At 44.3% G+C, this 13505-nt stretch overlaps 1 protein-coding gene across 1 annotated transcript in view; it reads right to left on the bottom strand.

Moving 5' to 3' along the window:
• Positions 1 to 652: 652 nt before the first annotated feature.
• Positions 653 to 13505, bottom strand: part of LOC105561871 — a 36007-nt gene continuing 23154 nt past the window's right edge. The window contains 19 exon segments of the mRNA XM_012012226.1: positions 653 to 1157; positions 1380 to 1756; positions 2170 to 2638; positions 2741 to 3017; positions 3426 to 3520; positions 3600 to 3796; positions 3879 to 4007; positions 4223 to 4430; positions 5481 to 5528; positions 5531 to 5626; positions 6263 to 6327; positions 6420 to 6424; positions 7567 to 7644; positions 7745 to 7839; positions 8464 to 8834; positions 9155 to 9472; positions 9970 to 10117; positions 11445 to 11804; positions 12963 to 13159. Of these exon segments, the coding sequence (XP_011867616.1) occupies positions 1047 to 1157; positions 1380 to 1756; positions 2170 to 2638; positions 2741 to 3017; positions 3426 to 3520; positions 3600 to 3796; positions 3879 to 4007; positions 4223 to 4430; positions 5481 to 5528; positions 5531 to 5626; positions 6263 to 6327; positions 6420 to 6424; positions 7567 to 7644; positions 7745 to 7839; positions 8464 to 8834; positions 9155 to 9472; positions 9970 to 10117; positions 11445 to 11804; positions 12963 to 13159 (3644 nt within the window). The 3' untranslated portion in view covers positions 653 to 1046.

Raw genomic sequence — 13505 nt, 5'->3', positions numbered from 1 at the left:
TGCCCGAAGTGTTTTCTCACGATTATACGTTTTTCCCCAAATGTAAAGATATTTTCGCCCCGCTCTCTCGCGATCCGCGCTCGAGGTGAGCTTTACATTCCATTTAGCGGCGCGTCAAGATAATTACATTAGCGTAATTCGGTAGGGAAGTGTTCTCGCGATACTCGAATCGGTCAATTATCTGTCCCGAACAGCGTCCTGATTATATAGATAGATTATATAGATAGATAGATCTCTTTTTCCGGGCGGTTCATCGGGCGCTCGGATTTAATGCACTCTGGAGGCAAGCGCGTTCGATCTCGAAAAGGTTCAGATGGATGAATAGCTACTGAGGTCAAGCGAAGGGTCGCGAAATCGCTCTCGTGTAAGCACGCGAGTCTAAGGAGGTCGAGTGGCCGGCTCTCTCCGAGGCTTCCAGCTTCTGCGAGTCCTCACGGGCTCCCGTCCGTACCGCTCTATTCCGCCGCCGTGACCTCCTCCAAGGTGCATTCCCTCGTTTTATCCTCTTTCCATCTTAATAATTGAGACGTAAGATATCGTAAGTGGATCCTTTGAGATGGCCGGGCGTATTCTTTCGCGGCGCCATAGAAGCCGTTCGCCAAGACGAGCGGAATGACTTCAATTTCGTCGACAAGTTAAATTAAGTAATACCTTTTCTCTTCCAATCGTTTTATTAACCTGGCCCAGCGTGCAACTCGCTCGAATGGACTTGACTGTTTAGATTATAGTTTATGCCTGGATTTGAGTGAACTCGAATTACATGCGCAAATGTTTAGAATAGAAACGTAGCTGTCATACACTTCAAGCTTTGCTTAAATTTATTTGCAAATTAATCTTATCTTTGTTGCTGCAACCATTATCCATAATCATTTTAATGCAACTGTGTCTGATAGAGTGCGAGATGAAAATTAAGTTCTGTGTAAATATCATTTTCTTTACTAAATATCTCACAAAAAGTTACGTTGTGTCTACGGATAAAATTCATTAACGCGGTGGAAACGAAAGTTGGTTCTACTTCTAGTTCGTTGGTGTTAAAGTGTAGTCGTCTAACCTTCTTTATTTACATAATTGTTGATCTCTTTGTAGTCGTTCTTGATGAACTCGGCGACTCTCTCGCCGATCATGTTGATCGAAGCAACGGGATTACCGGAAATCATCTAAGAGATAGAACAACAATTTACTGATCTCAAGAGCTACGAGTGCGTCTGCGAATCGCACTTTTTTTTTCTGGACTATGTTGCACGTGGAAAGACATTTGTAAAAGTTACTTGTACATTCGGCACGATATTCGATTTCTAAACTTCCATTCTGAACAAGAATATGACGTGACGTTGTATTAATTAGCCGATGTTCGTGAAGATTTCAAAACTGCTACTCACCTGAGGCATAATGGAGGCGTCGGCCACTCTCAAACCGTCTACGCCGTACACTTTGAGACTTGGATTAACGACAGCCATCGGGTCCGAGGAGGGACCCATTTTGCAGGTCCCGGCCTGGTGATTTTCGGGCCTGGTATCGTATCGGAATAGGCAGTCCCAATACGCGTAATCCTCGTTACTCTTTTTATACTGTTCGCACTCCGGGATGCTTTCCTCTATCATCTTTAGTTTATACTTTTTCATCGTTCCTGCTTCCGATAACTTTAAGATATACTGAATACCCTGGTAAATAATCGATCGATCCTGCGGATGCGCGAGATCGTTGCTCCAGATGACCGGAGGTTGCAAAGGGTTTTTCGAGGCAAGCGTTATTCGACCTGGAATTTATTAATGAAATGCATTTCAACTATTGCGCCACGGTAGCGAGCAGAATTGTTATTGTTTACAGAGTATTATACCATTTTTTAAATTTCATTTAATTTGTCGATACTTTTTAATTGTAATTAGTGAAATGCTAGTGGAATGCAATTGATTTTCATTCGATACTATTACGTCAGACGTCGGATGTCAGAGAATGTTATTAATCGCGTGAACGAAGTTGCATGAAGAGAGATTTAATTATCAAAGTAGGCAAGAAAATATATCGACATAGTTTCGGTGAAGAATGCCGACGGAAAGAGTTGAAGGCGTTGTTTTAAAATCCCGTCGAACACGTAGCTATTTACATTGACAGCAGTCTTATGCTAATATCGGGCTATTTAGGGCAAAAGTTACGCAATTGTTGACTTACCTCTACTTAGTGTTTGCATATTTACGGCGGTGAACCTAACGGTTCGTTTGTTATCGTGCGCTTTCAAGTCCGCGATTCTGCCGCCTGTGTTGCAAATGGCTTGATAGCCGGCGAAGAATACTTGAATGTCCGGATCGTCCGCGGTGGTGTAGTTGGACGCGAGAATCCCGGTGACCTGGGCCAAACCCGTGGACGACAGCGGGCCGTTTTGATCGTAGAGATACATATCGGCGTTGTCCATGTTCAATTCTTCCACATTCGTCTCATCGAGAGCGAAGTCCACGCCGTACGATACATGGTTGTGGAGATTTTGGCCAACCCCCGGCAGATCGTGGACTGTGCGAATCCCCACGGAATCCAGATGACTCCTCGGGCCGATGCCCGATAGGAGCAGGAGCTGAGGCGAATTTATGGCGCCGGCCGTGAGGATCACTTCCTTCTTCGCTCTTACGTAATATTCTCGGCCGTTCTGCAAATAGTAAGTCGTCCATCATGCTCGGGACGAATAATCGCTCGTGGAAATCGCCAAGTCGCACCCCGTAGAGACTGGAGGAGCGTGTCGCCGACTCACCATGGTGAAAGTGATTCCCTCGGTGAACGTTTTTGAAAAGATCGTTTTCGTATTGATTTTCGTCACGATCGCGTTCAGAGCCACGTGTAGATTTTGGCGATTCCGGTGCGGCCACAGGTAAGCCCTGGCGGTACTGAGTCTAACGCCATTTCGGCTGATCGTCTGCGCGACGGTGAAGCCTGTGATATTCTGGCCCACCAAGTCCTCGCTGACTCCCAAGCCTGCCTCCTCCGCCGCCGTCATTATATCCCAGGCGAACTGCGGCTGCCAGGAGAATCTATTAATGAAAGTAGTCAGCGAGTTTAATTCATACGTGTAGATCAATTAAGTCGGCAGGGAAATTGTGGGGATTACGTTCGAGGTACGTTGTAGTCCTAGACGCATAGATCCTGCTTAATGAGTGCCGGATCAACTACTTATCGCGGGAGACAGGGACAGATGCGACGCTGGAATACTTTTCGAGAATAAAATTAACTTCCAAAGAACAACTGATTGTATAACAGGTAGCACGGGTCTGTTATAAACTGATCATGGCAATCGCATTTACTCCCGAGTACAACTATTCTGAAAAAGACACGGATGATTTCATATGGTTCTTTTTATCTTATATGACGTAAACGGCAGCCTAAAAAAGTGCGAGGAATAAAACAGCGTTAATTCAGGGGGAAACGCGATGTTTTTGCACCTTTCGACTGTCATCGGGCCTCCAGTGGCATGATCCTGCGACCTGACCCTTCCAATCTCTTTGTTGTCCTCGGATCTAAAGAAGTACGGCAACACCTAGCGCACAAAAATTAATAATGCCTCACGTCGTGCCACGAAGAGTCTTAACCAATAATAATCTTTTCTCGCTTCATACTTCTCTCCACGACCACCCCATGTTCCCCATTTTCACCCATCTGTCATAGTCTTTCGCGTGGCCTCGGTGGTACGCCATACCATGGTGGGCAGTGCACCCCCCGAGATTTTTACCCCTGGGCCAGCTGCAGCTGCCGTTGTATCTCAGGCACGCGTACGACTCGTTCGTGGTCTTGTAGTTCCAATCTAGTTCGGTATCTGCAATATCGCTCGATTGAAATTACCCGCGCGGCGAGACGTTAATTTTCTCAGCGTCCATAAAGACATAAAGATATATTACTCAGATAGAGTTGGAGATTGCTCGGTATTTGCATGCCAGCTGTCTCGTCCGGCCCGGCCTCTACAAGGAGCACATTCCACTTCCCTATTTCGCTCAGTCTAGCGGCCGCGACCGATCCAGCCGCACCACCTGAATTAAATCAATTAACGTCCACTCGATCCCACAAGAAAAAGAAATCGCCTTAACTCGCCGATTGTAATCGATACGATTTTAAGGGTGAATCGCGGATCCGCGCGAGCAATTCCGCGCTCGTCGAGCATAATTTTGCGAGGCGTTTCGTGAAATTGCTAGACGAGGTAGGTCTTAATAGCCCATTCTGTTTACGGGTACATTGATTATCTTACCTCCGACGACAATGAAGTCGTAAGTAAGCCGCGGTCTCTTGATGGGCGTGATGCGGTCGCACACGCCGTTAATTATAGGACTATAGGCGGCCAACACGTTCATCATGGACAGAAACAAAGTGGCGGAATTGCCGCTGCAGACATCGGTCAATGAGAGTCCGCTTACGAAGGGCGACGAACATGGTGCTTCCGGCATCACCGACACGTTCTATAATACCGCATAACATATAGTTTGCTCCAAATATATTGCGGCACTTAAGAATGTTGATCTCGAGTTTATGCATCGTATAAACCGTAGAACGATGCTCCATTATTTTGCGCATATCGCGGCTATTACTACAGTGGAAATCACTTTACTCACGCAATGAAATTACGAATAACGCAATAATCTACTGGGGTTTAACGGATTAATCTTGCATAATTCTCTCGATTCACTTTTATAGAATCCTGTATAAAAGTTTAATTTATTAATTACGATAGGCAAATACTATTTTATTCAAACCTGCTCGTTTTCAAATATGTATACTCGTTTTATTTTCTGTCTCGAAAGTTACGGAGAGTTTCAATCGCAGCGAGATAGATTATTTAACGCTCTTACAATGGATGTCGAAATGTTGAGTTACGTTTAAAGGTTTTACGAAAGGATCTCGCTTTTCTGTTCGACCGCGATGTCCCGATTTTTTCTGAGCACTGAAAACAAAATTTTCGCTACCACAGCTAATCACGGTTTGTTAAAAATATTTTGTTGCCATAACTGTAAATTTTTTAACCACGGTCTACCAAACGGTCCGCTGTCGCACCTAATACACAGGCCCAGTAGCAAAATGTTTAGCTGTCGCAATTAAATATTAGCTGTCTATATTTTATAACCAAAATTCAGTTACCGCATGCAGTTTTAACTACGAGAGCTACATTTTTTCTGCGAAAAAACTCACTTTTGTTAAAAGAATAGATACATGCAACATCGCGTGCACTATTTGGTTTTAACTTACGTTTATTCGCCAGCTTCTTCATTACGATTTTTCTCACGCGAAGAAGTCGCAACGTAAGAAGACAGCCTGACGTTGCCAAGCTGTCAAACTATACATGATCTCCGCGCTGGGTGTACTCTCGCGGCGCGAAGTGAGCCAAGCGAGAGAATTGATCAGCGTCGCGAAAAAAGGCAACAATACTCGGATACATTCGAGACGCGGCGTTACATGCCTTTTTTAGCCTCTCCCACCTGATACAATTGACAAGCGATACAACTGTAACATACCATTTTCCGTGAATGCGATTGTCGTAGGGAATCTTGTCTGTTGCGCTCTCAGCTTTTACTACCTGATTGCGGCGTCTGTTTTGTTGTCGCCTTGTTATATACCCGTATTCCTGTATATGCATATGCACGTTCCGCGAAATGTCTAGCTGTGATTAAGTGCTCAACGCACATAACATAAAAACGATAATAATGGGCGCGTGTTATATACAACCCATGCTTGTCACACTTGTAAATCACCGCGCGTGCTATCATTTTAGAAAAAATGACGGATGGTCTGTCGCTAAAATAGCGCAAATAAAATAGATATGCGCTATTATGACGCGCACTTCCGCTGAACTCATTTGCATCGCGGAAGTAAAAGGTCGCACGTTATACGTAAAACATAGTTTATTGATATGGTGTGAAAATTTTATCAAATCGTTTTGTACAAGCGGATTATTTCCGATTCAATTCTTGTGACAAGCAACCGTTTTATTTTGAGGATCTCGATTATCGCATTTATTTGCAATTATTATGCGTTTACGTGGCACATAAATATATTTATTTATATGACACGTAAACGCAATTCATGATAGCATAATAGGAGCGGATCGTTGAAAGCGGGTGCGAGCAATTATTCTATATTTGGTCTCTACTATTATGCAATCTTGTTTATTTACAGTATTTTGATTTACACTCGGACGCTCTGAGAGCGATTCCGAGCTATTCGTATTTATAATCCATTTTTTTTACATTTTTGTTTCGTTAAAAATTAATTGCTACGTTTTTGGCGGTTGGCGTACCAGGTACCAGAATCTGTCTTTGGTCATCATTTCAATAGGACATCCATTGGTATCATATGCCACAGCTATTGAAAAATATTATGAACGCGCTATCGAAAGAGATTGTCAGCATAATATGTACATCTAAACGTTTTAACTCTAAACTTTTGGTGCATACGGTAACTATAAACAATAGGAAGTTGTAGCGTGTTTGAGGAGTTAACAGTTAAATAGTGTCACAATGTCACAATTCGTCAAGAGTATTCGTTACGTCCGTGTTTCGGTCAACATATTTAAGTACTTTATCGGGGCTCGGACTAGATTGCGTGAAAACTAATAACGACGAAAATAGTGCAGATAATAGATTTTATTCTCGCCCGGAAAGATAGCAATTTGTAGGATCGCGAAGGGAATCGTATTAATATATGGGAGATTTCTCACAATGTTTTACCTTTTATTCGTGTCTTTCAAGTCTTATTATAAGATGATCGTCAATTTCTAAGTGTTCAACCCGAAAATACTGTCGTCTGAATGTCGAAGAACTGAACTGTTGGATTAAAAAAAAAACTGAAACTGTGTTCCGGATATATGTGTGTGTGAGTACGTGAGTAGAAAGAAGTGAGTACCTGAGTGAGAGAAGTCGAGTAAGTAAGAGTCTATGGCGTTTTGCGCTCCTCTGTATACCCCGAAAAATAACGAGAGCCTCCCCTGCTGGAGTCTCTCACAATTTAGGACTTATCTTAGTAGGAGGGAGAAGGTTTTTCTAGAAGTTTGTGATATCTGGACCCGGAGCTACGTGTCTTTAGCCACGTCACCCTGTTGGAATTTTATCTGTAGGTAAAGAGAACGTTCTATGCGAGCGTTCGAAAAGGAAATTCTAGAAAATTGCAAGAATTTTGTCCGTCCGTGACAGTAACAATACTCATAAGTTGTACAGAGGTTTGCGCTCCTTGCGTCACGACTAATTAATTGATAACGGCTCTCCCGACAGCTACGACGCTACGAGACGCGCAATCTTAGGAAATTCCTAACTGGAAATTAAGACATGGCGATGCAGCGAGCCGACGACTGTCTCGAGTTATTAATATTAACAACAATCGTGCACGTTGCGAGTTAATTTCGAGTCTAACGTAGCGCTCGTGCGATCGAGCGCGGCGCGAGTCCGGCCCGATCGCTCGATCATACCGAGAGGAAAGGAAATCGCAGCCTACGGAGATCTTCCAGAGAGTCCTCGCCTTGGTCGCGCTCTCGCCGACTTTCTTAGGCTGCGGAAAACTCATTGATGGATGCAATAAGAGACTAGATAGATCGTGGAGCCCGGCTACCATATAGCCTGATCCCAGTCGATGTACTTGATCCCCCAAAGTAATAGGTCCAGCGTACTGTCGATCGTCGTGTGCGAACTAGGAAACATGGTAAATTGCTGGTGACTAATGGTGCATCCAATGATGGTGATGATCACCATGATTGTGTTTCCATATGGGGCAAGGTTCTTTCCCGTACCATTGTGTACCGGCAACGCCCCAGTCGGACTTGATGTACGCGGCCGCCTTTTCGCCGATCATCATGGACGGGGCTGCCGTGTTGCTGGACGTTACCTTGAAAAGCAAGCACATGTTCGCGTCTATATCTCATCTTTCAATTCTGACGAATTGGGATTAGAAGAATCATATAGCGAGCTTTCATAGAATGTTACAGAGTTGCGAAATAAGAGTTCGTCTTGCGAAGGTTATACTGAAATATTGAATTGCAGCTAAGAAGAAAAATGACTAACTTGCAATAGATTCAAATATAGATTTGCATCGTCGCGCGGAAGCTTGCAAATTCGTTAATCTCGTTTTGGATAATGTATCATTCGCGTCAGATTAAACAAATTTTTATTTATAATAATTTTTGTGCTGTGCACATTTTCACCCGCTCGGATTCAATTGTTTTTCGTATTACGCGGCGCATAAAATTATAAAATACTATCTTGAATTTCAACGCGAATTATGGATCTTTAAAAATGGGGGCTTTTACGTAATGGGAATCCCAACGGGTGATCAAAAACCCTAATGATGAAGGTGCACACCTGAATAATGGTGCATTAATGATAAAGCAGAATCTTCGCGATGGAAAAAATAACGATCGCCCGTTTTGGTCGGAAACCGCTCGCACATTAGAAGACAAAAGAGAGAAGAGGAAAAAATGCGTCAACACTCGCGATTACGGAAGGAACCTACCTGCGGCATAACGGATGCGTCGGCCACGCGGAGATTCCCGATGCCGTAGACCCTCAATCGATTGTCGACCACGGCCATGGGGTCGTTGGGCGGGCCCATTTTGCAGGACCCCGCTTGATGATTCTCTGGACCGGTATCCTGGCGCACGGCGCAGGCCCAATAGGCCTTGCTCAGGTAGGGATACCGAGAGCACGCGGACAACGGTGCGTTGTTCAGGGTCATGTTGTACTTGGCCATGGCACTGGTGTTGGCGAGGGACAGCGCGACCTCGATGCCCTCGACGAGGATCGTCGCGTCCATGGGATCGCTCAGGTAGTTGCCCCAGATGAGCGGCTTGGCGAGGGGGTTGTTGCTGGCGAGACGCAGCTTACCTGTGGCCAAATTCGTTTATTGGCGGCGGTTAATCGGCGAGCGGAACGGCCCGTTGACGCGCGCCGTACATTGACTATCGAAATTCACCGGAATTTCACGGAGACGTAACGCCGGAGCGTTGATTAATCAATTTGTAGAAATTTTCCTGGTGATAACCACGCTCACGGACCCGCCGGTCCCATCATTCCTGCGTTAAATTGTGGATGGAATTCTGGCGCGGTGGTGCCGTGATCGATGATAAATTGATCGAAATTGCCATCTAATTAGATAATTTTTGCGGGCGAAAGTCCGATACCTCGGGCTAATTACGTTCGCTCACCCTTGCTGCGCGGGTGCGTCATCGTCGGCGACATGCTGATACTGCGACCGTTGTTATTCAGGACGGCACCCACTTCGCCGGTGGTCGCGCAGGCCGCCTGATAGCCGCCGAAGAAGAGCTGGATGTCGGGATGATCCGGCGTCGTGTAGATCGACGGTAGCATCCCGGTCAGCTGCGATAAACCAGTCGACGACATCGGCCCTTTCTGGAAGGCGATATATTCCGTGGCGGACGCCCAGGTCAGGTCGTACAGGTTCGGCTGATCGATGGTCCACGATAAAGTGTACGACGCGTGATTATGCAGGTTCTCCCCGACACCTGCGGCAAAATGGTCCGGCCGATTAAAAACGCAATTATCGACTCTGCCATAATTCCTGTCGGCGATCCACGGCGCCGAGCGTCGCCGCGTCGACGCTCGTTTCCGTCAATTACGTTCAATAAGAACGGAAACTTTCCGCGCGCTTTCCGTAATTAACGCGGAGGCGCTCGCACCTATATCCGCGGGAATTAATCTCGGTCGTACTTTAAATAAGATACTCCGAAGAATCTAAGAACTAATTTTCTCCAATGCCTAATTAGTTCTCCCTCAATCCGGCGCGAAATTCCCGTTTGGCTCTTTGTTGAGTTTATCTCACAATCAGTGGGACTCTCGATACTGTCGCCCGCGTAAATGCAGAGCCGCCGATCGATTGATAAACTCTCGCGCGTCATCGGTAAATTACGCTAAATTCTGCCGGCTGTCGGATTATTATCTTCCCCGGCAGGATACACCGCCGTATTCGTAATGACTTACGTACGATGAATGGATCGCTTACCTGGAAGATCCTTGACGACTGTGACGTTCACCGCCCGCAGATGTTCCTTCGGCCCGATTCCGGAGAGTAGCAACAGTTGAGGCGAATTTACGGCACCACCGGAGGCGATTACCTCCTTTGTGGCGCGGGCAACTCGAAGTTCACCATCCTGAAGATGCGTTCATTGAAACTCACATCACCAAACTCACCGACGCGCTTTAGAGCGCGAACTTGATTTCGCGTCTAAGTGCCGGTAACCGCTCCGGCAAAAAGCAAAGTTCCCCGATGCAGCGCAATATCATCATATTATGCCTCGTCTACTTTCAGCAACGCGTATACTTTGCGGCGTTCAATTAATGAAAACGAGATCTAGGCGCCTTTATGTACTACCACTCTCGGATATCTAAAGGCGCCGATGTGTTAAACTAGAACGAATTTATTACTGATTTGCATACGGAAAACTCATGTAAATGCAGCAAACAAGATAAAAATAATCCTCTTAATAGCCATGAATGTGACTCTATTACGCGAGATCCGTGTGCTATCAGCTATTGTGTAATTATTGATTTGCACGTGAAAAACTTGTAACTTCAGCGAGGTAAAAATCATCTTTTTAATGCTCGTGTAAGTGACTCTTATGCGATATCTGCGCATGAGCTGCCGGCTATTACATAATTATTGGTTCGCACACGAAAAAGGACTCGAAGCTTGAACGGGGGGGACAAAAACTAATGTTTCTAATATCCATGAAAATGACTTTGCATCGCGCGACTTCTGCGCATGGTTACTAGAGCGTTGTACCTTAATATAGCTCAAACAATAAAATAAGACCCTCGGTGAATTCCCATTCGTGCATAATGCAGATTTTTCAAGCGTGACGTAATTCAGCGTATTAATAAACGTTGCAGCGGGTTTCTCCGTAACTCTCGATTGGATAAAAACCTCATGCTCGCGATATCGTGACAAGCAGAATTTCCGGTATCCATAAAAATTTTATCTGTCAATCATGCAACACTCGAATATTCGAAAATAGGTTTAGAGATAATATATTGCTGCAGTTATATAACAATTTGGGCAATTAATCTGAACTAATTGACGTTTTTGATTTCTTTGAAAGGTGACGCGAATTGAAATTTCACATCCCATATTTCTCTTTACTTATACAATATTAAAAATTTTAAATAGAGGGAAACATTCGTAACTACATTAGGTTTTAATTTAGACCAAGCCGTTAATTAATATTTGGTGAGTTATAACGAAATGACTTCCTGCTAAATGAAGCTTCCAACATTTCTGGCACAGTTTCCGATGTGCTACATCACATTTTAGAAAAATGAGTAATAGAATTATTATTTCATGTAACGGAATAATAATTAAACTTCAGAATAATATACGAACAGTAAATGAATCTTTAATGTGTGATAATAAAACGACGACGTTTCCGATCGCTGCCGAGTTAAGGTAATATAAATGCAAAGCTACAACGTGTACTACACCTGATAAAATTGGACTCCGACAGCCTTGTTATTTTCGATGAGGATCTTCGTGGCGGTGGCGTTTAGGGAGACGTGCAAATTACGCCGATGTCGTATCGGTCGGAGGAACGCCGCGGCGCTACTCACTCGGACACCGTTCTTGCTTGTGGTCTGAGCCACAGTGAATCCTGTAAATTGGTCGCCATTCAGGTCCTCGCTAATCGGGTATCCTCTCTCGACCGCCGCCGCGAGGATATCGTCCGCGATCGCAGGCTTCCACGGGAACCGTTCGACGGTTAACAGACCACCGGTCGAGTGATACTTGCGACCAACTCGGCGGACTTCTGTGTTGTTCTCGGAGCACATAAAGTATGGCAAGACCTAAACAAAATCAGCGGTTATCTCCCGCGAATGTATTTGCCGTACGTTATCTCCTCGAGTATCCCGCGGCTGAAAACTTTTTAGCGATCGATATTTGAAAAAAATATTATACGGAACTTTCTCTTCCTGGGTGTCGTTTTATAAAATCGCGAGACTCGCGATACCAGAACGTATGCTAATGATATTATAATTTATACTTTATAACATACTTTTTGCAAGTTCGACAAGTTACGACTGAATGATCGCGCCGACTGGAAACGGTAGTTTGTATCGTTTATATTCCCTATAAAGTGTCTCTCTCTCTCTCACTTGAGATTGCGAGTCCTGCGATCTAAAGAGACGGGTTCCGAGTATTTCAAACTGATTTCGCTTTTCACGGCTAAAATTAATTCGTCTGTACTTGGACTATCCGAAACGCTTGAAATACCGGCCAAAATTATATCACCCTTCGATTTTTTGAGCATGACTAATTTTACAATAATATGAATAAAAAAATTGGAAAGTCACGACGTATTTTGTCATTACCGTTCATGTACATTGTACAAGATGCACCTGTTATCGGGTGTCTACTGTCGAATTTTAAGGGGTCATTCCACTTTAGCGGCCCAGCGGCTATTGTCTTTAACAATTTTTTTCCATACATATTCATGCCAGTTTGAAAAAAGTTTGAAAAAGTACTTTTCAAAACGATTTTCAAACTGGCACCATTTTGTCAATTTTAAATAAAAGTTCTTAATTGAGGTTTGGGACATAGCGACACTCATATTAACAATCTCTTTAATTTTTTGTTTCAGGTAAGTCTGAATGATGAAGGTCATCGACGCAGCGGATTTGCAGCTTTCTTGACACGCCATTCGAACGGTATAGAAAACGCTTAATTAAAAAATTGTTTAAATTGACAAAATTTTTTTTTGGGTGTTATTTAGGAGTCCTAGTAATTAAGCGCCCTAATAAATCCCAAAAAGATTTATTTCATTGTATGGCGTATTTACTGTGAAAAAATGTTTAAAGATAAGTGCAGTTTTTGGGTCGTTAAAGTGAAACGACCCCTTAAGCACATTCGATGCACTTTGACGGAAGGTGTGCTGAGAAAACCCAAGGGTGATATAATTTTGGTGCTGTATAAGTCCCGTCGGGGGCAAGTTTATGGCGTCTTACGTCGCGCCAACTCCATCCGGGGTTGCCCATGGCCGCCCAATTGTCAAAATCTTTCGCGTGGCCCCGGATGTACATCATGCCATTGTGGACGGACGTGCCGCCTAGGTTTTTACCGCGCGGCCAACTGCAGGATCCGCCGGTTGACAGACAAGCGTTCATCTCGTTCGTGGTTTGATACTGCCAGTCAATGTCAGTTCCTATCGGCAAAATTGTCAGATCGTTTAACATGCGTAAAGCCCGCAACGGCTCGTAACGGCACTCGCAATAATGTAGATTCCGGATGGGCATTGCAATAATTTCCTCCCGGAGGTGCTCGAATCGCTCGCGTTTTAAATAAAAGCGATAAATACGATTATTCGCATTATTCCGGATCCGCGGGTATCTTAGATGCGCGAGTCGTTTCGCCGCATCTCTACAGATTTTATCGTAGCTAATTCGACGTATCGATTCTCTTTTAAATAAAATTACCGTTGAATTAAACGCGTGGCGTTGAGATGAAAATCAAGCTTCGGAGATGCTAATGTTCTTATTGAATTTCAAGCG

This window comes from Vollenhovia emeryi, unplaced genomic scaffold (assembly GCF_000949405.1).
Source record: "Vollenhovia emeryi isolate VEMERY1.0 unplaced genomic scaffold, V.emery_V1.0 DF939199.1, whole genome shotgun sequence".
Lineage (NCBI taxonomy): Eukaryota > Metazoa > Arthropoda > Insecta > Hymenoptera > Formicidae > Vollenhovia > Vollenhovia emeryi.
This window is presented reverse-complemented; position numbering and strand designations above follow the sequence as displayed.